The 23,328-nt window shown below is 36.0% G+C and overlaps 4 protein-coding genes across 11 annotated transcripts; 1 reads left to right on the top strand and 3 right to left on the bottom strand.

Annotated features, from left to right (window-relative positions):
- Positions 1-466: 466 nt before the first annotated feature.
- Positions 467-6,513, bottom strand: LOC8280346 (kinesin-like protein KIN-14R). 4 transcript variants are annotated; one of them, XM_048370956.1, is made up of 19 exons: positions 6,280-6,513; positions 6,054-6,168; positions 5,624-5,928; positions 5,327-5,498; positions 5,154-5,224; positions 4,889-5,072; positions 4,696-4,805; positions 4,511-4,610; positions 4,317-4,403; positions 4,056-4,232; positions 3,453-3,726; positions 3,144-3,305; positions 2,730-2,945; positions 2,608-2,645; positions 2,315-2,478; positions 1,965-2,216; positions 1,814-1,879; positions 1,288-1,518; positions 467-1,200 (listed from the first exon to the last, which is right to left on the bottom strand). In XM_048370956.1, exons 2-19 carry the CDS (start codon positions 6,145-6,147, stop codon positions 721-723), a joined length of 3,183 nt encoding a protein of 1,060 aa, XP_048226913.1. In that variant the 5' UTR covers positions 6,148-6,168; positions 6,280-6,513; the 3' UTR covers positions 467-720. The 4 variants fall into 4 exon arrangements, with proteins under 4 accessions (XP_048226913.1, XP_002527363.2, XP_048226914.1 ...); XM_002527317.4 differs by having other exon boundaries at positions 1,288-1,356; positions 1,444-1,518; positions 6,054-6,513; XM_048370957.1 differs by having other exon boundaries at positions 4,889-5,069; positions 6,054-6,513.
- Positions 6,514-6,634: 121 nt separating this feature from the next.
- On the bottom strand, positions 6,635-9,692 carry LOC8280347. Of its 4 annotated transcripts, XM_002527318.4 has the most exons (5): positions 9,342-9,688; positions 9,198-9,224; positions 8,993-9,115; positions 8,255-8,537; positions 6,635-7,911 (listed from the first exon to the last, which is right to left on the bottom strand). In XM_002527318.4, the coding sequence occupies exons 1-5, from the start codon at positions 9,398-9,400 to the stop codon at positions 7,090-7,092; spliced, it is 1,314 nt and encodes a 437-aa protein (XP_002527364.2). In that variant the 5' UTR covers positions 9,401-9,688; the 3' UTR covers positions 6,635-7,089. The 4 variants fall into 4 exon arrangements, with proteins under 4 accessions (XP_002527364.2, XP_048226915.1, XP_015579763.2 ...); XM_048370958.1 differs by lacking the exon at positions 9,198-9,224; XM_015724277.3 differs by having other exon boundaries at positions 8,993-9,692.
- A 743-nt stretch (positions 9,693-10,435) lies between these two features.
- On the bottom strand, positions 10,436-11,471 carry LOC8280348. The gene is made up of 3 exons (XM_002527319.3): positions 11,262-11,471; positions 11,005-11,171; positions 10,436-10,726 (listed from the first exon to the last, which is right to left on the bottom strand). Exons 1-3 carry the CDS (start codon positions 11,293-11,295, stop codon positions 10,628-10,630), a joined length of 300 nt encoding a protein of 99 aa, XP_002527365.3. The 5' UTR covers positions 11,296-11,471; the 3' UTR covers positions 10,436-10,627.
- Positions 11,472-16,943: 5,472 nt separating this feature from the next.
- On the top strand, positions 16,944-22,514 carry LOC8280349 (protein CLT2, chloroplastic). Of its 2 annotated transcripts, XM_002527320.4 has the most exons (10): positions 17,132-17,676; positions 17,785-17,930; positions 18,293-18,330; positions 18,625-18,740; positions 20,193-20,292; positions 20,376-20,411; positions 20,508-20,558; positions 21,476-21,599; positions 21,947-22,072; positions 22,202-22,514. In XM_002527320.4, exons 1-10 carry the CDS (start codon positions 17,276-17,278, stop codon positions 22,351-22,353), a joined length of 1,290 nt encoding a protein of 429 aa, XP_002527366.1. In that variant the 5' UTR covers positions 17,132-17,275; the 3' UTR covers positions 22,354-22,514. The 2 variants fall into 2 exon arrangements, with proteins under 2 accessions (XP_048226762.1, XP_002527366.1); XM_048370805.1 differs by lacking the exon at positions 21,947-22,072 and having other exon boundaries at positions 16,944-17,676.
- Positions 22,515-23,328: the final 814 nt, after the last annotated feature.

Here is a 23,328-nt window from a genome sequence, read left to right on the forward strand (position 1 = left end):
AAAGTTAGTCCTTGAAAATTTATTAATTTATTAAATATTAAATATAAGAAAGTCAACTGTAGTCAAATTAATTTTTATTGGCAGTTTTCCTTTAATAAATTGAATTGTTAATTTTAAAAATTTAAAATATTAATAGAATTATTAAAAAACAGTAAGATTGGAATTAGACATAAGATTTTAAAAAATAGAACAAAAATTATTTTTGAATTACATCTATATATGATTACATTATTAACTGCTAGAATGTTTGTTTAGTTTTAGATCCAAGTGAATATATAAATTTATAGCACTCTGATCTAATATATTGGCTCAAAGAACATCCAAAGGAGTTAGTCTCTATAAAATGTTATGCTCTAAGGAGGGGACTGAAACTTAATATTTTACTCCTATTAAATTAAGGCTTTGGTTCTACTTTACATGTGTGGATTCTACTCTACATTTGATGATATGCATTAAGCCGTTGATGTAATGTTCTTCATACAAGACCTATTAAATTGGCCTTGAAAATTTTCACTCGTATTTAGATTAAAAAATACAACTTCAACCAGTGTTTTCGGAATGATACCACTCCACACTAATGAAAAGAATAACTATATATACATATGCACGGAAAGATTACAGTGAAAATGATTTCTGCAAAATTACAGTTCCTGACCTAGATTTCAAATCAATACAATAAGGTGTAGGACAAACAAAAAGCACTTCCATACACCACCTAAACTACCTTAACCAAACCTTCAATTTATTATTGTTGTCCTTTACCCCCGTGACCTGGTCTCTGTTGATCCTCGTGTTGTTCCTAGAGTATGCCGTTTGACCATTAATGGTCGGTTTAGCATTTCTTGTAATTCTTGACAGTACTTTTGACGGGTCAAGATGCCTCAATTTGCTTATTTGTGGGGACGATGTCTTCTTCTCAAGTAAAGAAGTTGCTAACAAGAAATTATTCTCCGTCCCTTTGCTTGGGATGTCTCTTTTTCTCCTCACTTCACGAAGGGAATCGGGTCCCTTGAGCAATAGAGAACCCTGGTTCATTGATCGGTTGCTAGCACTCAAGCTCCTCCGATTAGAGGAATCAACATCACCTAATCTAGATGATGTGGTTTGAATTGGAGTGGCTCCTAGCTTTTCAGCAGACCATAGTTTTGATATACACTCTCCCTGTTCATGCTCTCTGAGCTTCTCTTCAAGAACTTTGATCTACCATAACCAGTCAACAAAAAGACACATTCTTACTATTTCAGCTATGCATTTGTTTTTCCAAGTTCACCTCAGTTGAAATAATACCTTTTGTTGGAGCAACCGGGGATCCGAGTAGTCTCTTTCCATTGTCAGCTTGTTTTCGAGCTCCCTAATCTGTAACAAGAGAAAATGCATCGATATCGCACTGAACATGTCCATGCCGACGTGAGTAAAAATTGCATGCAAGTAGTTTGGGAATACCTTTTGTTGGAGCATCTTTGAATGAATCTCAAACTCCTGTGCTCTTTCTTTCATTCTGTTCTCAAGCTCATTGACCTGCAGGGTATGAAAAGTTATCAATGATCTGGCCTCAACTTTGAGCACCTAAGCTCATTTTTTACACGTTTGATTCGTATATTTGTAGAGAACCAAGTAGAAATAATAGCAAATGCTGCCATTTAACAAGTTGTCAGCTTTTGACTGATTCATGCTTTCAATAGCAATTCAGCCCTTCCACCTCTGCCCAAATATAAAGCAGCAGGACAACGGCAAAACGTTATCCGAATATACAGCAGGAAATTTAGCAAGAGATGGGAAGAGGAACTTCTATCATAAGATGAGTTGAAAAAACCTTGTACTGAAGATTCACAGACTCTGCTTGTTCACGCTCTTTCAGCTTGTTCTCAAGTTCCTTTACCTTTGGACAAAACAAAACCGAAAATCATATTATAGACGTTAGGTCACAAAAGTTGAAGATGACAGCGTAAGAAATGACAAGCAACCTTTTGCTGAAAATTTGTGCAAATTTCCTCCTTCCCCTTCATTCCTTGTGAAAGTTGTAACAGCTGGTTCTCCAGCTTTCCACATAACTCTGTCTTCATTGCAAGTTGGCGCTCCAGTTCGTTAGTCTTTTCCTGCTGGTTTTTGCAAAGCTGATCCTTGCTTTTGGCCTTACCTTCAAGGTTTTGGAAGTTCTCTTCTAGCTTGTACATGACATCGTCTTTAGATCTCAATTCTTGCTTTGCTTTATCAAGCTACACAGAGTTATCGAAGTACATAATAAACAAAGAAACCAAATATTAGTCCCAAAAAAATAATAGCACTAATAAATAGTTATTATCTTTTAGCTTACCATCATTTTCAATTTTTGAAGCTCAACCAGGTCAATCTGCTTCTTTGCAGGACCTAGCTCAACCCCTCGAACTCGGGTTGCAAAGTTTAAAGAACTTAGAGTCTCTCCCAGGTCACGTTCAGAAGGGCTGATTTGCACAAACATCATGGTTTTTGAATCACCCCCTGTGTCATGTTCATAAAACTGAGGTATAAAATTAACAGAAGCTATCCAATGCATTAAATATGAAAGTTTCTATGCATTGAGAAAAGTAAGAGCTTCGGCATCCACTATTTACTCATCTAGCTACTAACCTAATGAATCCTGAAGTAAATGTGTGAGCTTTGAGTTCCTAAAAGCAAGGAAAATTTAAGCAGTCAGAATAATACATAAGCAAGTTATGACTATAACTTACTAAGCAAGATTCAAATCAGACCTGTACGGAATATGACTGCTCTTAGTTGCCAATGCAGAAATTACATCACCAAGAGCAGAAAGTGATCTGTTAATGTTTTGAGCTTCCTTGAGTCGTTCACCTTGCACCTCAGTTTTTGCTAGCCTCTCGCTGCCTGCCAAATCCACGAGCCACAGCTTGCTTTTGGTGCACTCACCATTTATCAAAGACTTTGCTCTTACCATTGTACAAAGCATGCTGAAATTGAGGAATTATATAGTTGGTTTAACATGCATAAGTTCAAAAATAAGTTCTTACCATCGAGCAATGCACCAACAGAAAGGGAATGAAAGTTCAGAAATAATAGACGAGCAGAATACAAACATCACAAGAGCTAAAATTGAGCAAAGAATGTAACAGCTTAATCATGATTAGTAAGTTCAAACTGGCACTTACCAGTGAGATCGGCTACTATGTTCATTGACATTGTTTGATCCTACAGCCCTTGCATTGCTTCCAGCCTGCAAAACATCCCAGACCTCCTTAATATTCTCAACTTTTGCTTCAACTAGCCCTGGGACATGATGAACTCCTTCGGAGAATTGCTTTATCTCCAACCTACCCAATATGAATCAAGCTAAATTCATCAAAAAATGACTTTTTTAAAGACAAAATTATAAGGTAATACTATTTGCAACTTGAGAAAAAAAAATTACCAAGGTTATCAATGAGAATTGAATGGAATGTGCAGGATAATGACTTTACCTCTTAGCTGTTGGTGAGGTGGCAAGCAAGTCTCTGATTTGCTCATTATAAACTTCAAGCACACTTACAGAAATGTCATATTTGACAGTTTCTTTCCTTTCACCAGCAATTCTGAACAAAGTTTGCAAAGTCTGGTAATTGACACCTCGGTTTCCCTCTGTTCCTTCCATAGTGAAGGTTTTTCCCGTTCCAGTTTGACCATAAGCAAATATGCACACATTATATCCATCTAAGACTGAAATCGCCATGGGAGAAACATCTACAAATACATCAACTGTTCCAACAGAAGAAAATTTCAAGTCAAAATTGTTACCATCTGAACCACAAAGAGATTTGGTCAAATTACTCTCTCTTAGAACTCTTTGAGGTTTTGACTAACTGTTCACCAAATGAACCACCAATAATTTAGAGAGTTCATTTAGTAAAGTTCTCATCAGCTATTCAGGACTGGACAAGAAGAGTTAAAATTCTTAATATAAATACAAAGTAAGCAATGAGTAATGCACTGTAAACCCAGTATCTGGACGCGACTAAATAGAGCCTGTGCATCTCTAAAAGTTACCAACCAAAAGAAATGTGCTTGACTGGTGCAGTAGTGCTTGCCTTGGTCATCCCTAGGTGTGAAAACTCTATCAAATTTGAAAGTTTTCTTTGTTGAACTACTCATTACTACCCCAAGATCCCCATGCTTTGCTGCATCAAAATCTACCACCGTTTGATACCCAGCAGATGTCTCCTCCATACTTAGCGGACGGCAACGGCAAAATACCCTGATGTTTCCTGAAATATAAAGTTAATAAGAAAACTCATGATTGATACTCCACAACATTAAGACTATATTAAACTTTAAGACATTAAATATACCTTTTGCTTCCTGAACTTGGTTAAAAAGCTTTTTCCTCTCTGCTTGCTCTTTGTTAAACTTCAACTTGAGATCATCATACTGATCAACTATAATTCAGATAGATATAGAGGTGCAAGATCAACATACTAAGAAACAAAAATAGAAATGAAGTATTAGGACACACATAATACTTTGATTTTAAATGTAAACATACCTAATGCTTGGACCGAAAATATCATCTTATTCAAATCAGAAATTGAAGTAGCACACTCATGAGCCTCATGAGATAGCTGAGATTGTTCTATCTTCATCATCTGTATATATAAATTAAAATTGTTGTATCACCGTCTATCCAAATCATAGAATAACATGCTTAAACAAATGATTTACGTAAAATACCTGAACTTGCTTTTCCAATTTTTCAATAGCTGCAAACCAAGATAACTTATCACATTTATATCGACCAGAAATATCGCTTAGTTCTGCTGATTGCTTTTTGAGTGCTTGATCTAAACAAACAATATGCATGATTTTAGTACCAATAATTCTACATCCCAAGTAATCTCAAATATCAAATTGGACTACACCTCACCTAAGCACATATTCTGAAAGAACCTATTATCAACTTCCATTCTAGCCTTCTCTAGCTGCTGACTTGCAGCTGTCAGTGACATCCAAGCCTCATAGCATTCATCTGCCTTAACTTGGCATAGAGCATTCAACTCTTCTATCTTCTTCTCATATTTAGATATGCATTTTGCTGTTGCAACCTTCTTCTGTATATGTAATTCATATTTAAAAACTAATATAAGCAAAAATTGAAACCCTAAATTGCAATACAATTTTGCACATCTAACCTGAGATTGCGAAATCTTTATCTCAGTGGCACAATTGTCACATATTATATGCTCATGTTTCTCCTCAAATGCTACATTAGAAAATTGGAAAAAGAAAAAAAGCACGTTATGATTATATTTTAGCACATCCAACCTATTATATACAAAATATATCATGGACAAGAAAACATTACAAGGAAATTCTGGTGCTTGCTTTATACAAATCCCACTCACAATTGGACTTCCAAGAATACCCTCAAACCTTATCAAAATTTCCCTATCTTCCCCAACGGATACCAAAACATTCAGCACTTGCAATGGCTTGTTTGCTCCAACAATTGAATAGATATCAAGCTCGGATATAACCTGCCAATTTCATTTTTTTTAATCTCAGCAATCTTAATTTTTCAGAATTGTGTTAAATACAGACAAGAAAGTACAGGTACATAAACACAAAAAAAAAAAAAAAAAGCACAGCCCTTATTGTTTACCTTCTCTTCTTGGATAAAGACATCAAATACTCTCATTCCTTTAGGACCATTAGTATTTACAATTTCGGCAAAGTGAAGGTCGACAAAATAATCTCCAGTAGGTAGACTAGTAAATTGGTAACAGAAGCTACCAAATCTAGCAGACTGGTAAATAATAGGTAAATCACCACCGTTTATTATACTTTCTTCTGTTCTCAAAACATCTCCTCCATTGAAATTCTTATCTTCTTCAATATCAATCTCGAAATTCCTTTCTTTGAGCTTTATACTCCCGCCTCCGGCATTTGTAAATATTAATGGTTTCTCTGTTTCAAGAACTCAAACCATTTACTCAATGCCATTCTTGATTGATTTACAATGATAACTGTATACAAGAAAATGAAAAAGAAACGCACAGCTTAGAGATTAAAGAAGGGGAGAGAGAACAAACCTGTGATATGAGAGGTTATTAAGCCTGATTGAATAAGCTTTGAACCCGAAATGCAGAGTATTGAATCAAGAAAATCTTGGCCAGTGTTTTCCATTTCTTTCTTGAATTAAAGAAACTAAGAGAAGATGAAGAAAGCGAACTTGGATTAGAGGTTTGTTGGTTCAGTGTTTTGAAGAATTGAATTTTAAAATGGAAAAGAAGAAAGAATTGGAGCGGGTGTGTTTACTTTTGTTATATGCTCTTGGTTCTTGTTTTTTTCCTTGTATGGTGGTGGGTACTACTACTCCTGGGCAACATTATACTTTTTCAAATTTCAAAATATATGGGACCGTTAATTTATTGCTAATGCGATACGATGCGTCGGGACAAATGATTGGGTCGTGCTGGGATTTGCTTTGGCTCAGAAATTGACAGTGAAATAAAGCCCAATGAGTAAGTATTAGTAACAACTCTTTTTAAGCCCAATTAAAAAAATTACGGTTGTTTTTAATTAAGCACAGGATTGTTTGTATGATTGCTATGCTTTGTTGTTTTTATATAATAAAATTTCTGAAAGTTGCAGGGTAAGGGAAAAGAAGAACTTACAGAATCGAAGTATATTAGTTCTGTTCATTGGTCCAAGTAAGCTACATTAAACTATTCTAAGGCTAGTCTTATGTTTAAAAGGGAAAACAAAAATATACAAATTGTAGTAGTATTATGACCTCAAAGGACCTTCAGACACGGTTGATTTACTTTGATTTTCATGAGAAAACCAGCACATTAATGGAGGATTAATGATAGGCTAAATATAACCCCGAATGGCTGCTGCCTCATAATGCACCTTCAGGAATCAAGACCCAGCACACAAACAAGCTCAAGCTCAAGCTCAAGCTGGAAACCCCAACTCAAACTTTCCGATCTTCTTTTACCTCTTTTGCATCAAATCAAAGTCATATATTTACACCATCAGATCTTATTCTTCCAGATAAGTCCTCTTTTCGATTTTCATGTTAGTTTAGTGGGCAATGCCACGACAGATGCTGAAAGCTGAAGGTTATCGCCTACAGTAAATCCTTCCTTGAGCATCATCCTTGATGATATTCTGAAGGGTGGTAGGAAAATGAACAGGCCACAAAACTACATCATTTCTCTCGAGAACCATCTTTGATAGATAATCAGCTGCTTTATTAGTTTCTCGCCATGCGTGAGATACCTTGTATTCCTCAAATTTCTTTAAAAGAGCCCAGATGTGATTCAAGCATCTATTAGCTTTTCCGCTGTGAGACTGCACCCTGTTAATGGTTTTCACAGCACTCATTGAATCAGACTCGACCCATATTACTTTTATTCCAAGACCTAAGGCAAGAACAAGACCTCTCCATATAGCCCACAGTTCAACCAAGAAAATGTCATCAAGAGGAGCTTTAGAAACAAAAGCACATATTGCATTCCCTTCATTATCACGTAGCAAACCACCAAAACCCGCATGTTGTCGATCTACAGATCCATCAGTATTTAATTTAATCCACCCAACATCTGGCTTTTTCCATATGCACCATCTAATTGATCCAGTAACAGGGCTTATAAGGCCACTCCACTTTTCCAGATTGACCAGGTTCCCAAGCAAAACCATCCCATTGTTTCTATTTACCATATGACAAGAATTGTATGTTGACTTCAATATTAATTCTTCAGCTCTTACTTCATCTTTCTTACCCTTGTGCTTCTTTCCTCGGAGGTGTTTCTTCAAACATTTTTCACTAGTAGTGCTTATCAGACAAAGGGCACAGCTCCACTCCTTTTGTACATTCTTTGAAACTAAAGGTGTACTCGTATGGTCCCTCTCTATGTTATCATTATTGGGCCTAAATGTTCCCTGTCAATAGAAGAATTGATTAAAACCCAGCTTAAGTCTACGTTTGTTAGTTTTATGCTAGAACTCTCATTAGTTATTATTTTAGGCGCCCCAGTAATTCAGATGCATTAAGAAGGCAGAAGGATAAAATTCAAAGTATTTCTTGTGCATATGGCAATAAATGCATCTCATATTAAGCACAACTGAATATGATGCTAAGGAATGACAAAGTGAAAACATTTGGCAACTAGAGAGAGCCTCATCAAGAACAGGTAACGGTCTTAGAGCCTTAATATGCTGGGTGCATCTGAGAACTATAGGGTTGCTGGAATTCAATCAATTAAACAGTAGCCTAAAGGCATACCTGGAAAATGATCGGTTTTTCCACTTTTTCTTCTCCATCCACAACTATGTTTCCATCTGTCCCATAAAATGAGAAGCATTTCTCCCTTTGAAATAGCTCACAGATGAAAGAAAAACATCGGCTCGTTAGGATGAACAAGAGGTTCCAAATCAGACATAATATACGTGAGCTATCAAATGGATAAGTCCTGATAAAGCTCTTGTAAATATAAGAAGCACCACCAAAATCAGTCATCACTAACAAGACAGTCACCACGCCCTTTACATAAGGGCAGAAAGGAAGTCTGTAACAAAAGCACAATAAAGCGGTTAAGGAAGGCTTATAATCCTCAAACTCATGGACACAAAAAACCTAAGATGTCAATCTTGAACACATGTAATGAGCTCAAGGTTGTATACTTGGATTCTCCGTAAACACCCACGCTCAAACCAATCAATTTACCAAGCTCAAGCTGCCAATTCGAGTAAAGTTTATTCTATTCATAACATCAGTTAGTCAAGCTTAAAATCTTTTTGTATCAGTTAGTCAAGCTTAAAATCTGAATATTCCAACAAGAAAGAAACAAGAAATATATATCTGAGATTATTGGAAGTTCTAAACTCAATTATAGTCCGTTATCATGAAAACAGAATCTGATATAAAAAATGTACTTTATACCCAGGAAGAATCCAAACTATCAAGACAAAGAATGATAACTAGTTCCAAGCATTATAAATAACAAACAAAGCTTTGAATTACCCTAGGAGAAGCTTTGAAAGTGCCGCCTCAAAGAAAGCAAGAAGAGCAAACAAAACCCAGAAAGTCAGACATTGCTGATTTCTGGAGTGGGACTCAGTCTCCATTGCCCGAAACGAAGCATACCTATATATATTACCATCCAAAAAATTTGAAACACAAATACAAGCAAAAGAATGGAGAAGATAAACATGCCAAGAGGACTTACAAGGGACAGAACAAAGCAAAAGAAGGCCTGAATTTAAAAATAAAGAATAATAAAAGAAAAAGAAAAGAAAAGAGTTAAAGATAATCATGCCCTGTAACAAGTAATAACAGATCCAAGTAAAACAACAAACTGGAACATACGCACCAGGAAAGAATGTCCAAGAGTTTTGGGAGTAAAAACTCAAGGAGGGCTTTCAAGGCCATCTGATCTTCAACTTGTGTGATTCCTCGATTAACTTAAAACTTCCATTGGCGTGGGCATGCACTCGTGAAGAAAGAAGATGAGAAGAAGACCAGAAGTCAAACAAGCATTTCTATTGCCAGGAGGAGGAGGAGGAGGAGGAAAAGGGTAGAATGTCCTTTTGCTTTCCTCTTTCGCATCCTTATATCATTATCTCGATCTTTTTATTTAATAATATTTTAATTACCCCTGATCTGACATGGGCAAAATCCGTACTAAAGATAAACTTAAAAGAAAGCACACATTTTTCCGTTTGATGTTAAGAAACCAAAATGGCAAATAAATAAAATTTCAGAAGCAGAAGTAAAGGTTCATTCATTTGTATAAAAAACGAATCACCCCTTGTAAGTTCGTTATGAAATGCATAAATTGATGCTATAATTCAAACGAATTGTATCGCTGAAAAGAAAACAGATTTTGATTCAAACCTCACTATTTAGCATTTACGACAATACTGATCCATACAATTAAAACATTTTAATTTCAGTGATTTCATTTTCCCACTAATGATTCTTTAGATTAGATTTTGGTGGACTTCATTTTGGGTGTACTGCCAGTAAACAATACATTCGCCCGCCAGAATGAACAGCCCGTTTTGATGCCAAAATTCGCGTTGATTGCATTACAAGCATCTAATACAACAAGTGAGCAGAATGAATGATCATAGCCATTATTGAAAGTTGCATCAACCAAATATTATATGTATGTTCTGCGAGGACCGGTTGATCAATCTCACCAGATAACCAACGCTGCTAGCACAAAATGCTATTGCAGAATCATCAATATATCATCTGATTATTTATCTCTCTCTTTGCTACTTCAAATTCCATACTCCCCTTCTCAACCTAACAAAAATGGGAGCGGTCACTGTGACGACCTCAATGCCCAGTCCAAGAAACCCCCCCCCCCCCACAAACTTCTCCAGTAATAATGGTGAGAGTGCCAGTGCCACCAGTCCACCATGATGACAAGTTAATATAACCCAGAGAACAATATAATTAGAGTAAAGCAAACTAATATAGAACGTAAATTCACTATCCAAGTTAAACCAGAGTATGAATTCAATTATCCCTCAGAACATACATCCAGTGGTAAGTTCCACGAGAAAACGAAAAAAAAAAAAAAAAACCCCTTGTCATCTAAATATCCACATAAGACATAGAATGTCGAAATGATCATCATTATTAACTTCAGGCACCCGATGCAGGCACAGAGCTCCTGCGACATTCCTGCCACATATCCATGTAGAACTGGCACTTGCTGATATCACTTCCATGGTTGTTAAGGCACTGCAAGTCGAAGAGACACAGAAGTGAGATGATGGTAATTATCTAATGTCTCGTAGCGGAGTAAGTAACAAAGTCATCCTCTAATAGCAGTAGATCCTGAATCGATAGCTTGTTAAAGATATAAAATAATTTGGATTCAACAGCTTCAGTAATATTGGACTGCATGCATTAGATATCTAACCAAAAGCAAGGAATGATGAGGACTATGGAATATAACCACCCTAAACAGAGAATTGACCACAAAACTTGGGAAAAGTTAGAAAAAGGATAGAACATACATCTTGTAAAGCCTTTGATTGCCCACCGCATGCATCCCCGTCACTGGTGCTCTGTGCATGTGAAGCAGCAGGGGCAGAAGCAACAGTTTCGTGCTGGATAACTCGAGGGCCCATGACAGCATCCACAGCCCTATGAGCCAAGGCACTTCCAGTACCAAGAGCCATGCCTAATCATTAACAGAAATGCCAAACAAACTTCGGTCAGCTGCCTTACTAAGAACATTTGATAAACATGTGCTAGACAGAATCAACCTAACCATCAACAACAGCAGCGCCAAAACCGCCCATCATAGACCCATTCCCGCCGTGGACTGGAGCTGGTGCTGGAGCCCGAGCAGCTGTAGTAACAAGCAAACTCCTTTAGCCATTTTAAAATAACAAATTGACTGTCGCAACTAAATATGCATGAATTTGGAACAAGACCGAATAACTGTATTATCTGTTAGAATAAATTAGTTAGCTTTGATTACTAGCAGTTGGTTGTTAGCTAGAATAAGGGAGTTGTTATGACTCCTGGATTGTCATTTCTGATTTAGTCAATTTGCCAGGTTTGTAGGAGAGTTGTTAGCTGGCTGTTATTTGATTCTGTAATTCTTATTAAAGCCTTTGAGCTTCATCAATAAGATTCATCACGTTTTGCAGTTATTATCTCTGATTAATTCAACAAGTGGTATCAGAGCCGTGCAAAACATCTGATCAAGTACATGAGAGTTTTGTGAGAAACCTCTTATCTGTGAGAGAAACTCAGTGTTGCTGTTTCAATGGCAGAATCAAGTTTTGCCAAGGCATGTATCCCTACATTCGATGGAGATTATGATCATTGGAGCCTTCTTATGGAGAATTTGCTGCGATCCAAAGAGTATTGGATGGTAGTAACGTCTGGAGTCAAAGTTCCTGTTCAAGGAGAAAAGATGTCAGCAGAAGAATTGAAGAGCTTAGAAGAAATGAAGCTCAAGGATTTCAAAGCTATGAACTATCTGTTCAGTAGCATTGATAAAACAATTTTGAAGACTATTTCTCGGAAGAGCACATCCAAGGAACTGTGGGATTCCATGAAGAACAAGTTTCAAGGTAGTGCAAGAGTTAAGAGAGCTCAGTTACAGGCTCTCAGAAGGGAATTTGAAGTTTTGGAAATGAAAGAAGGAGAAAGAGTGAATGACTACTTTGGGAGAGACATGGTTGTTTCCAATGCTATGCGCAACTGTGGAGAATTAATTACTGATGTTAAGATAGTAGAGAATATCTTGAGAACTCTTGCTGAGAGATTCAATTATATTGTGTGCTCAATTGAGGAATCTAAGGACATTGATGCCCTGTCAGTAGATCAATTTCAAAGTTCACTTCTTGTCCATGAATAGAATTTCATCAAGAAGTCAGTGGTTGAGGATCAAGTTCTCAAGGTGGGATTTGATGCCAGTAAAGGAAGGGGACGAGGACGCGGTTCTCCTTCAGGAAGAGGTCGAGGTCGAGGTGGATCTTGGTCTAAAGACACGGTGGAGTGCTTCAAGTGTCACAAACTGGGACACTTCAGAAACGAGTGTCCAGAATGGACAAATCAGGCTTACTATGCCGATGGGCAGAATGAAGACCATGAAGAAATGTTGCTCATGGCATTTGTTGATCAAGATGAAAGCAGCGGGTCTGAGGCTGATCATGTTTATGGAATGATGGCTGAGCAAAATTCTATAATGAATGAAGACTGGTGGTTCTTAGATTCTGGATGTAGCAATCACATGAGTGGGGAAAGGAAGTGGTTTTCTAGCCTTCATAGCTCCTACACCTGCACTGTCAAGCTAGGAAATAATATGAGATTGAAGGTTCAAAGTAAGGGAAGTGTTCGTATGAAGATTAATGGAATTTCCTTGATAATTCAAGAAGTCTTCTACATTCCTGGATTATCTAATAATCTTCTGAGTATAGGCTAGATGCAAGAGAAAAGCCTAGCCTTTCTGTTCAAGAATGGTGTTTGTAGGATCTTTCATGATGAGAAAGGTTTTTTGTTTGAATCTAAGATGAAGTCCAATCGAATGTTTGTCCTTCAGGCAGTTCCTCAACGCAGCCAGGGGGCTGAAGCTCAGTGTCTCAACACAGCTAGTTCAGAGGGGGCAGATGCAGAATTATGGCACATGAGGTATGGTCACTTGAATCATCATAGTATGAGAAAGTTGAACAAGTCTAACATGGTGAAGGGATTACCATTGTTGAAGGGATCAAGTGAACAAGACATATGCACTGTGTGTCTTGCAGGAAAGCAGCATAGAAGGCCGTTTCCAAAGAAGAGTATGTGGCAGGCGTCTTGCAAACTTCAGCTTATCCATGCTGATCTATGTGGACCTATTACTCCTCCTTCCCACAACAATAAGAGGTACATATTCACCGTAATTGATGATTACAGTAGGAAGTTGTGGGTTTATTTCTTGTCTACTAAGTCTGAAGCCTTTGGAGTGTTCAAAAACTTTAAGTCTTTTGTTGAAAAAGAGTCAAGTGCAGTACTTGTAAGTCTCAAAACAGATAGAGGTGGGGAATTTCTCTCCACAGAATTCAGCCTTTTCTGTGATAATGTTGGGATAAGGAGACAACTCACTACAGCCCTAACTCCTCAGCAAAATAGAGTTGCAGAGAGGAAAAATAGGACGCTTTTAAACATGGTGAGATGTATGTTAGCTGATACAAAGGTTCCTAACAAGTTCTGGTATGAAGCAGCTGCCTGGTCCACCTATATTCTGAATAGAAGCCCAACAACAATCAACAAAGAGAAAACACCACAAGAATTGTGGAGTGGTGTGTCTCCTTCTGTTGATCATTTCAGAGTATTTGGCTGTGTGTGTCACGTTCATGTTCCTGAGCAAAGAAGACAGAAGTTGGATGATAGAAGTGTTTAGTGCATATTCCTGGGAATGTCCTCTGAATCAAAGGGATATAGAGTCTATAATCCCCTCATTAAGAAGATTATAGTAAGCAGAAATGTTGCCTTTGATGAGTCTAAAGGCTGGACATGGGAATCTGAGGCCTCAACCAGTGAAAATGCAACTCTCTCATGGGATGGTTTTGAGGATGAGATTGCTGACTCAGAAGAAGAGGAAGAGAATGCTGAACGTGATGCTCCTGAAGATGAACCAGTCAGTTCAGTTGAAAATGTAGCAGACTCTTCTCTCCCTCACAACAGCAACCCTTTGGAAACTGGAAATGAATTTGATGTTGCAACAGAAGAAAATGTGTTGGGTCCTCGGGCAAGAAGAAGATCAGGCTGGCATGAAGATTATGAGATGGGCAACATTATGCTCAATCTGGGAGATCACTATGCTCTTCAAACTGACAATGAGGATCCCATTCACTTTGAAGAAGCTGTTAAGTCAGAGAAATGGAGAATTGCTATGCAGACAGAAATGAAGGCTATCCAAAGGAATGATACTTGGGAATTAGTGTCCTTACCTAATGGAGTGACTCCCATTGGAGTTAAATAGTTGTACAAGACTAAGATGAATGAGCAAGGCAAGGTGGACAAGTATAAGGCCAGATTGGTAGCAAAAGGGTATGCTCAACAGCATGGGATAGATTACAATGAAATGTTTGCTCCGGTAGCAAGATGGGATACCATTAGATCAATGCTTGCACTTGCTGCACATCATGGTTGGAATATCTATCAATTAGATGTTAAAAGTGCTTTCCTACATGGTGAGCTTACAGAGGAAGTGTTTGTTATCCAACCACCTGGATTTGTAAGCTCAGGGGAGGAGAATAAAGTTTATAAATTGAAGAAAGCCTTGTATGGCTTAAAACAAGCACTAAGGGCCTGGTACGGTAAGATTGAAAGGTATTTTGTTAATGCTGGCTTTCAGAGATGTCCTTATGAACACACCTTGTTCATTTTCAAGCAGGATTCTGATGTGTTGTTGGTTAGTGTTTATGTGGATGATCTAATGTTTGTCAGCAGCAATGAGAGGTTGGTCAGTAACTTCAAGAAGAGTATGCAAGCTGAATTTGAGATGACTGATCTTGGAAAGATGAGGTATTTTCCAGGAATGAAAGTCATTCAAATCTCAAATGGTGTGTTCATATGCCAGAAGAAATACACCAGAGAATTACTACTGAAGTTTGGTCTCTTGGATAGCAATCCAGTAAGGAATCCAATAGTTCCAGGAAAAAAGCTTACTTTGGAGGGTGATAAGGTGCTGGTGGATAGTACTCAGTATAAACAGCTTATTGGCAGCCTTCTATACTTAACAACAACACGTCCAGATATCATGTATGTAGTCTGTCTGTTAAGCAGGTATATGGCTTGTCCAACAAGGATGCACTTACAAGCTGCGAAGAGAGTTCTAAGATATCTCAAGGGAACTATGGAGTTTGGAATTCTCTATAGAAGAAAGGAACAAGGTGGAGCTTTGGTAGGATACACAGATAGTGACTATGCAGGTGACACTGATGACAGACGCATCACAAGTGGTTATGTTTTCTTTCTAGCTGGAGGGGCTGTTTCATGGTCTTCTAAGAAGCAGCCCGTAGTGACATTGTCCACGACTGAAGCTGAGTTCGTAGCAGCTGACTTCATGTCGCTTTCGATGTATATGGTTGAGAAGGATTCTTGAGCAAATAAACTGGCTACAAAGTGTTGAAGGAGCAACTACAGTTTATTGTGATAATATGTCTACTATCAAGCTATCCAAAAATCCCGTGTTACATGGCAGAAGCAAGCACATAGACTTCCGTTTTCACTTCATTAGAGATCTGGTTAATGAAGGTTTGATTGAGCTGGAACACTGTGGAAGTAGTGCTCAGATTGCTGACGTAATGACTAAAGCTGTAAAGCTTAAGACTTTTGAGAATCTGAGAACCAAACTTGGTATTGGAGAATGGAGTAACAAAGTTGCTAATACTTTGAGTGGCTGATGTTATACCTTACTGATGTTGTTTTAAACTCAACCTGATCCATGTTGAGTTTAGGGGAGGAAATGTTAGAATAAATTAGTTAACTTTGATTACTAGCCGTTGGTTGTTAGCTAGAATAAGGGAGTTGTTATCTGACTCATGGATTGTCATTTCTGATTTAGTCAATTTGCCAGGTTTGTAGGAGAGTTGTTAGCTAGCTGTTATTTAATTATGTAATTCTTATTAAAGCCTTTGAGCTTCATCAATAAGATTCATCACGTTTTGCAGTTATTATCTCTGATTAATTCAACATTATCTAGCCATTTTAATTTCATTCCCACAAAAATAATTTTCTTCATGACACTTATTAATTTTTCAAGTTTTTATAATATATTTAGCAATTATAATTACTGAATTTTATAAATAAATTTTTCTAAAATAACACATTTTTCTTAATAGCTATAACTATTTTATATAACTACACTGAGTTTATCTTTATCCTTTTATTGGTATTGCAATAGCCGTAACAAAATCATTCTCATATTTTTAAACACAATAAATATAATTATATAATGTTTAAGCAAAATATATTATTATTCAAAGAGTTAGTATTCAGTGGTCGGTCTAAATTATATATAGATATTTTAAAATATTTTAAAATTGTAATAATATCATTTCTACGAATGGTATGCAATATATTTTCCTTTTTGAGCTACTTCATGTCTAATTGCCAATTTGGAAAATGATCTAGATATTAGCACCCACAAAATTAATTTTAGGGTGAATAGAATGCATGATGTAAAATTGATACTTACTCTGTATAAAATTTATAAAATATTTTATTCTATTTATCAAATAAATTATTATATTTAATTTGTTACGTAATAGTTAATTTTTTTTGAAATAATATATTATCTTTGAAATAAATTATAATAAAAAAAATATATAAAAAACTAAAAATTAAAAAAAAAAATCATAATCTACAAAATTGATAAAAATTTTAATCTTACATATATTTTTAAATATTATTTTATAAAATATATTAACTTATTAATATAAATTTATTTAAAATTATACTTATTTTACTAAAATCGAATTTTCTTATATAATCAATAATCGACTAAGATTCTGGATAAAATTTCATCTCAACTGAATATATTAAATAAGTGGCATGAAACTTTATGAAAGTTGAGCCGAGTATTTTTCACTTTGTTTGGTTTAATCTAAAAACACCGGCCCGGATACGATATTACGAATATCCAAACCAAACAAGGGCTCTAGTTTTGAAAATCGCGTGGTAATGGGCTGACCAGTAGTAGCCTATATGTAGCCCACACCAAACTGTCGTCTCCCTCCTTCCCCTCCGTATTTCCCTTCCGTCCCTCCCTCCATTTCTGAAACTATGTTATTATACAGTACGTCGTCGTTCGACGCCCTTACCGGTCTCCATACCTACAGCATCAATAGACCAATGTCAATGTTGTTCAGAAAAACTGCGAAACTTCGTTTCCCGAAACCACCACTCTCCTACAGTTATCCTAAAGTCATCAACGGTGACACTCACTTTCACCATAAAAACTTGGACAAAAACGCTAATTTCACAGTTCGCGCCTCAAGTAAAGCCCCAACCCCAACCCCAACACCACCACCATTACCACAAGTCACCACCTCCAACAACAAATTAATCATCATTAGCTCTGCAATTACTGTCGCATTAGCCATCGCAAATCGCGTCCTTTACAAGCTAGCACTCGTTCCTATGAAACGATACCCCTTCTTCTTAGCTCAATTCATCACTTTCGGGTACGTTTTACTCTGCGTTTGAAAATTCAAAATAAAAAAAGTGTTTGCGTGTTTGATTTTGAAGTTTAATGAAGATTAACAGAGGATAGGATTGTGTTTAATTTCCAGGTACGTGGTGATTTACTTTTCCATATTGTATGTACGGTATCGTGCAGGAATTGTGACTAATGAAATGATATCTATTCCAAAACTGCGGTTTGTTGCTATTGGAATTCTAGAAGCACTTGGTGTCGCTACTGGAATGGCCGCTGCTGGTAATTTCTATATATGTATCTATGTTTAGATAATCTGAATTTTTCTGTGCTGCTGAGAGCAATTAGTTTAAACTTGTTTGGAATAGATCATGTGCAAGAGTTCAATCGAATTGAATTCTTGCAAAATCATGTCATTTTTTTTTACATAATTTTATTTCTTTTAGAATGCCTTGCTTTTTTCAGATACTACAAAAGAATTGAATTCTAGCAAGCAACTATGAGTTTCTGAAACACAATATATATATATTTTTTCTAAATAAAATTTATTTTAATTGATGTCTTGCTGTATTTTCAATCTCTCTAAATACAATGATAATGTTTACTAATTTTATACGCTGGCAATGTTTGTGTGTCTTTCATAGCCATGATTCCAGGACCTGCTATACCCATACTGAATCAGGTACTTGTAATTCCTCTCTCTCTCTCTCTCTCTCTCTCTCTCTCTCTCTCTCGTACTTCCTCTCCCTTTTCCTTTTATGAAAAAGTAATTTCGCTGTTGCTTCCTTCTGGCATCTGGTATGTATTTGGGCGATGGAGTTGTTTTTTATACTTTCATGCATGCACACATACATATATATATAAATTACTTATGCGAAAGATAAGTTATATGAGAACTTGCTCCTGCATATGGATACACATAATCATCGTCGTTAAAGTTGCTTTTCCAGGTTAATCATCATTTTTCTTTCGCCAGACATTTTTGGTGTGGCAGCTGGCTTTTTCTGCCCTTCTCTTGGGAAGAAGGTACTCGTTCAATCAAATTAGCGGTTGCTTTCTTGTAGCTATTGGTGTGGTGGTGGCTGTTTCAAGGTTTGTCAATTGGTTCTTATATCAGAATTCCTATTTCAGCTTTTAGTGTCTCAACATATATGGTTCGTCTGCAAAAGTTTGATGTCTTTGTAATGTAATTTACATACAAGTGAAAAGACTTGTATTTATTAGGACATGAATATGGAACTTTTAATTTTGTGTTCTTCTTGATGCACAGTTAAATGTTTGAGCGAAGATTGGAAAAAATATGAAAACCCTAGCTGTACTGATTGCACTCTTTTGTACTCCGACCTCTATAACTTGGGAGAATTTTTTTAGGAAAGCTACATTGTGGAGAGAGAATTCTTTTTTCCTTCCCTGAAGGATTTTGTTTAGTTTGGGCTATTTGGTATATTCTTTAGTCTAATGCAATCTTGTTCCTGTAGAACCTTGTTGAAGGAGCATGTTTAATTTAAAACTAAGACAGATGATGTTATCTATTGGTTTTGTATGTAAAATGATTGTTATATATCTTTCTAACTAAACTTTAAATATACTATCCTGAAGGATAATCTAGCACCCTTTCCATCTTTCCATGTAAACTTATTTTCTTTTCTTTTCCTCTTCTAGCATTTGATAGTCGTCTTGCCTTTTAAGATATTTTTGTCTGCCTTAATTAGTTTCTTTCCTGCTGCTTGCTATTAATTTTGGGGAAATTTAAGCTGTTTTAAGTTTCCCCAATTGAAAGTCTTAGAGTTGAATGTTAGTTCACAAATGCCCTAAAAAGTAACTAAGTAGTTTACTGAGTTTATTATGTTTCCAATTTTTGTTCTCGATGCTTAAATAAAAAGATTGGAGGTTCTGTTTAGATCACCATCCTTTCACAAAGTATCTTAATAATCAGGTGTCATTGCCATGTGCATGGCTTGCTCCTGATTGGTTGATAGAGTGCTTTCAACGGTTCCAGATAATTTCTCCTTGGTATGAAAAGATTTGCAAGTTTGGACTGTCGTTTCTTGTCCAAGATGATACTTGAATACTCTCTCTGGTTTGTTACCAGAAGCACGACGAAATCTGCTGGCATATAGGTAACCAAAAGTATGTTGAAATCTGCCTAACCTGTTTCATCAATTTGTCTGTTTCAACTGGTAGTAGACTTAGCTTTGGCTGGCAACAATCTCAATAGGCATTTTGTCTGTAGTAATCTTTGATAAGGCTAAAGCGTATAACTATAGGCTAATGTTTGTTGGGCCTTGCAATTGCCAAGTGCTACGGAGGGTAAAGTGATAAAATATGTAAATACGCAATGTAACACTGTAAATAAATAATTGATCTAGGATGATTAGCTGCTTACTGGCTTGGCAGCTCGACCTGGTCTCCTGAATATGAACTTACAGAGACTAATGTTGTCATTATTGTGGACATAAGTATATTTTTGTTACTATTTATATCTTCTTGCACCTGTGATAAAGTGGGATTATGATAGTTTCTTTGTGTGTTACATGATCACAGTGGATCCAACGCTGATCAGATGCTATCTGGAGTTGAGTTCATCTGGCCAGCACTAATGATTATATCAAGTGCTTTTCAAGCTGGTGCATCTATTATAAAGGTTACTGCTATGGACAATAGTTATTTTTGCTTGATTGGTTGCTGTATAAGAAAATTAATAATTCTAAATCTGTCTGCTAACAGGAATTTATATTTGTGGATGCTGCAAAACTCCTAAAGGTATGCCTGATTAACTATTGTCTTTTGTGGAAGTTGGCGATATTATAACTAATTTGTATAGCTGGAAATTTAGCCCCTTGGCTTGTTTGGGTGCAGGGAAAATCACTCGACATATTTGTTGTCAATTCATTTGGTTCTGGATTTCAGGTAATTTGTACTTGAATTATTGTAAAAAGTTCAGACTGACTAAGGTTCCTTATTAGAAAATTAAAAGACAAACAAGGGTTCTGTTTAAATGGTTGAACCATGATCATTACCTTGAGCCTGTGGATAAAGATGTAATCTCGCCTACTTCTACCAAGAACTGTTTGTTGTAATGTCAATTGATGTCCCTAACGTTGGAATCCTCTGGTTGTTCGATAATGACTGAAGCCTGCCAAAATTGCCCAGTTTCTACATGTTTGATATTCTCTAATGTACCTAGTAATGTGGCCTAGTGCTTAATTATACCACTTTTAGTAAACCAAGCCAAGCTGCAATCTTTTTGGCCTGTAATAGTATGGCAATGACTCTAGTAGCAAGTCATTATAAGCAAATTGTTCTATTGAGTAGTACTCATCCTGATTTATAGTTCTTTGTTCAGTAGGATGTTTAGAAGGTTCTGTTAGTTTGTTCTTTTGTAATAGTAAAATAATGGTCATCCAGGAGATGAAAAGCATTGAGAGTTTCTGTAGTCAACATACTTCAAATACTTGCAAACTTTATTTATAGCCTAATAACGAATATTTTATATAATAACATCGTAAAGAACATAAATTGAATTGCTTCCTTTTGCAAGTCCTTCAAAACATAAATGTATATTTTAAAATTTTCTTGCTTTCCTAAAAATTATTTAAAGAATTACTTGCTTTGAGTGGGAGTTTAAATGATGATTCGAGCTTATTTGATGTCTGTTATGCTCTATTAATCATCTTGAAATGATCTAATTTCTGTGACTTTGCAAGAATTAGACTATGTAGAAATAATTTCTTTTATATATTATTGTGTTTAGCTGTTGATCAATATCTGTTTGAATGCAAGATATCTTTTCATTGTTTGATTTTAGTATTTCTTTTGACTTGTAGGCACTTTTTGTGGTCCTTCTTCTACCTTTATTATCAAATTTGAAAGGCATACCATTTGCCCAACTTCCTTCGTATCTGAAAAGCGGTGCTGGCTGCCTTGTGAATATTGGAAGAAATGTACCAGGCAAGGTTTCATTCTAATGTAGACATGCTGCTAGATATCTTGCTATATATTTTAACTATTTCCAAATTCTATATGATATGCAAGTTTCTAAACATGACATATGATGTATAGGGCATGAGTAAGTTGTGTTCAAGTTTACAAGGTCATAATTATGTATAATTGATTATGCTAGGATTTTGTGACCACTAATATGACACTGAATTAGATGTTTGGAGTTGGTTTATAGTTATGGATTATGCAAACTCACTATAGAGATGATATGATCCAGTTCCTTGAAGAGGTACTTCAAAAAAAGTTGCTTGTTTCTAGTTGTTTTGCTCATTGCTTTGTATCGGCACCTGCTGCAGGATGTGATGGGGCTCCGATGCTTCCACTGCTGTATATAATGATAAATATGGCATTCAACATATCAGTGCTCAATCTAGTGAAATTGTCTTCTGCAGTTGTTTCCTCTCTTGCTGTAACATTATCAGGTGTTCTCTCTTTTTGCGCACATATCACAAATACTAAAAATCTACCATTGTGTTTGCCCATGTACATATTTGGCATGCAAATGTGAGGTATATATAAAATTGTAGCTAATATGACCTTTTGCTTTGCAGTGCCAATATCAATTTATGTTTTATCGCTTCCATTGCCATATCTCCCTGAGGGTTCAGGTTTGAGCCCCTTTTTTCTGCTCGGCAGCATGATTCTTGTCTTGGGTCTTGTTCTGTACAATGTAGCCCGGCCTGGCAAGCAGGCTTCAAATTAACTTAACATGGAATTACTATTTCAAGGTTTATAATTTTTATTTTCTTTCATCATTCTTTTCCTGAATCATGAGCAGCCGGCCATTTGTGGCGATATATGGCTGCTTTGCCTGTATAACTTCTAATTTCTTTGGTTCTAATCAAATTAATTGGTCCTTAAGAATGTTTTGCTGTGTACATTTATTCCTACAGTCTTAAGGACTTCTATATTTTGATAATTAAAAAAGAAGGATGTGATTTAGTTTTAGCCACTGAAACTAATAGTAATATAAAAGAACTTGGAACTGACTTCGTTATTTCGATTGGCATCTTGGATTCTTTCAAATTCTTCTATGCAAAATAGTCTTTTTTTTTTTTTTCCTTTTTCTTTTCCTTTCCTGAACTAAACAGAAACTTTATCGATTTGACTGGAGAATCATAGAGAGATCCCTGATACATCTCCCATGCTAGCAACAACTTGAGAGCATTATCTAAGACAAACATAAACGGTACTCTTGTGTGGCTCGAGCATTTTTTTTTTTAAACTGAAAGCTTGGGCCGTTGACACCATAGGAACAAAAATTGAAAGAAAAAATTGAAGATTTAGTTACGATTAGAAATATACTTTTCTGTATTTTTCCATAGATCCTTTACTCATACTCATCCAATTGAATGGATTGATCCAATTTAATCTTAGAATTTATGAATTTTCAGAATTTTATTGTCAGGATTAAATATACAAAAATAACTTTCTGTTCAAAATTAATAATGACTTTTTTTAAAAAAGGCAAGAGATTTTTTAAAATTTATGAATGAAGAACTCTCGTAAATTGTTCACCTTCCATATTTATTTCCTCCCTTTATTTATTTGATATATTTTCACATTTTATTCATTATTGTTTAGTGATAATTAAAAATATTAAATTTTAGTTAGTGTCGTTAATTTTTATTACTATTTGTTTAAAGATATTTTTAACAATTTTTCACAGAACTAACAA

The sequence above is a fragment of the Ricinus communis genome, chromosome 2, assembly GCF_019578655.1.
Source record: "Ricinus communis isolate WT05 ecotype wild-type chromosome 2, ASM1957865v1, whole genome shotgun sequence".
Lineage (NCBI taxonomy): Eukaryota > Viridiplantae > Streptophyta > Magnoliopsida > Malpighiales > Euphorbiaceae > Ricinus > Ricinus communis.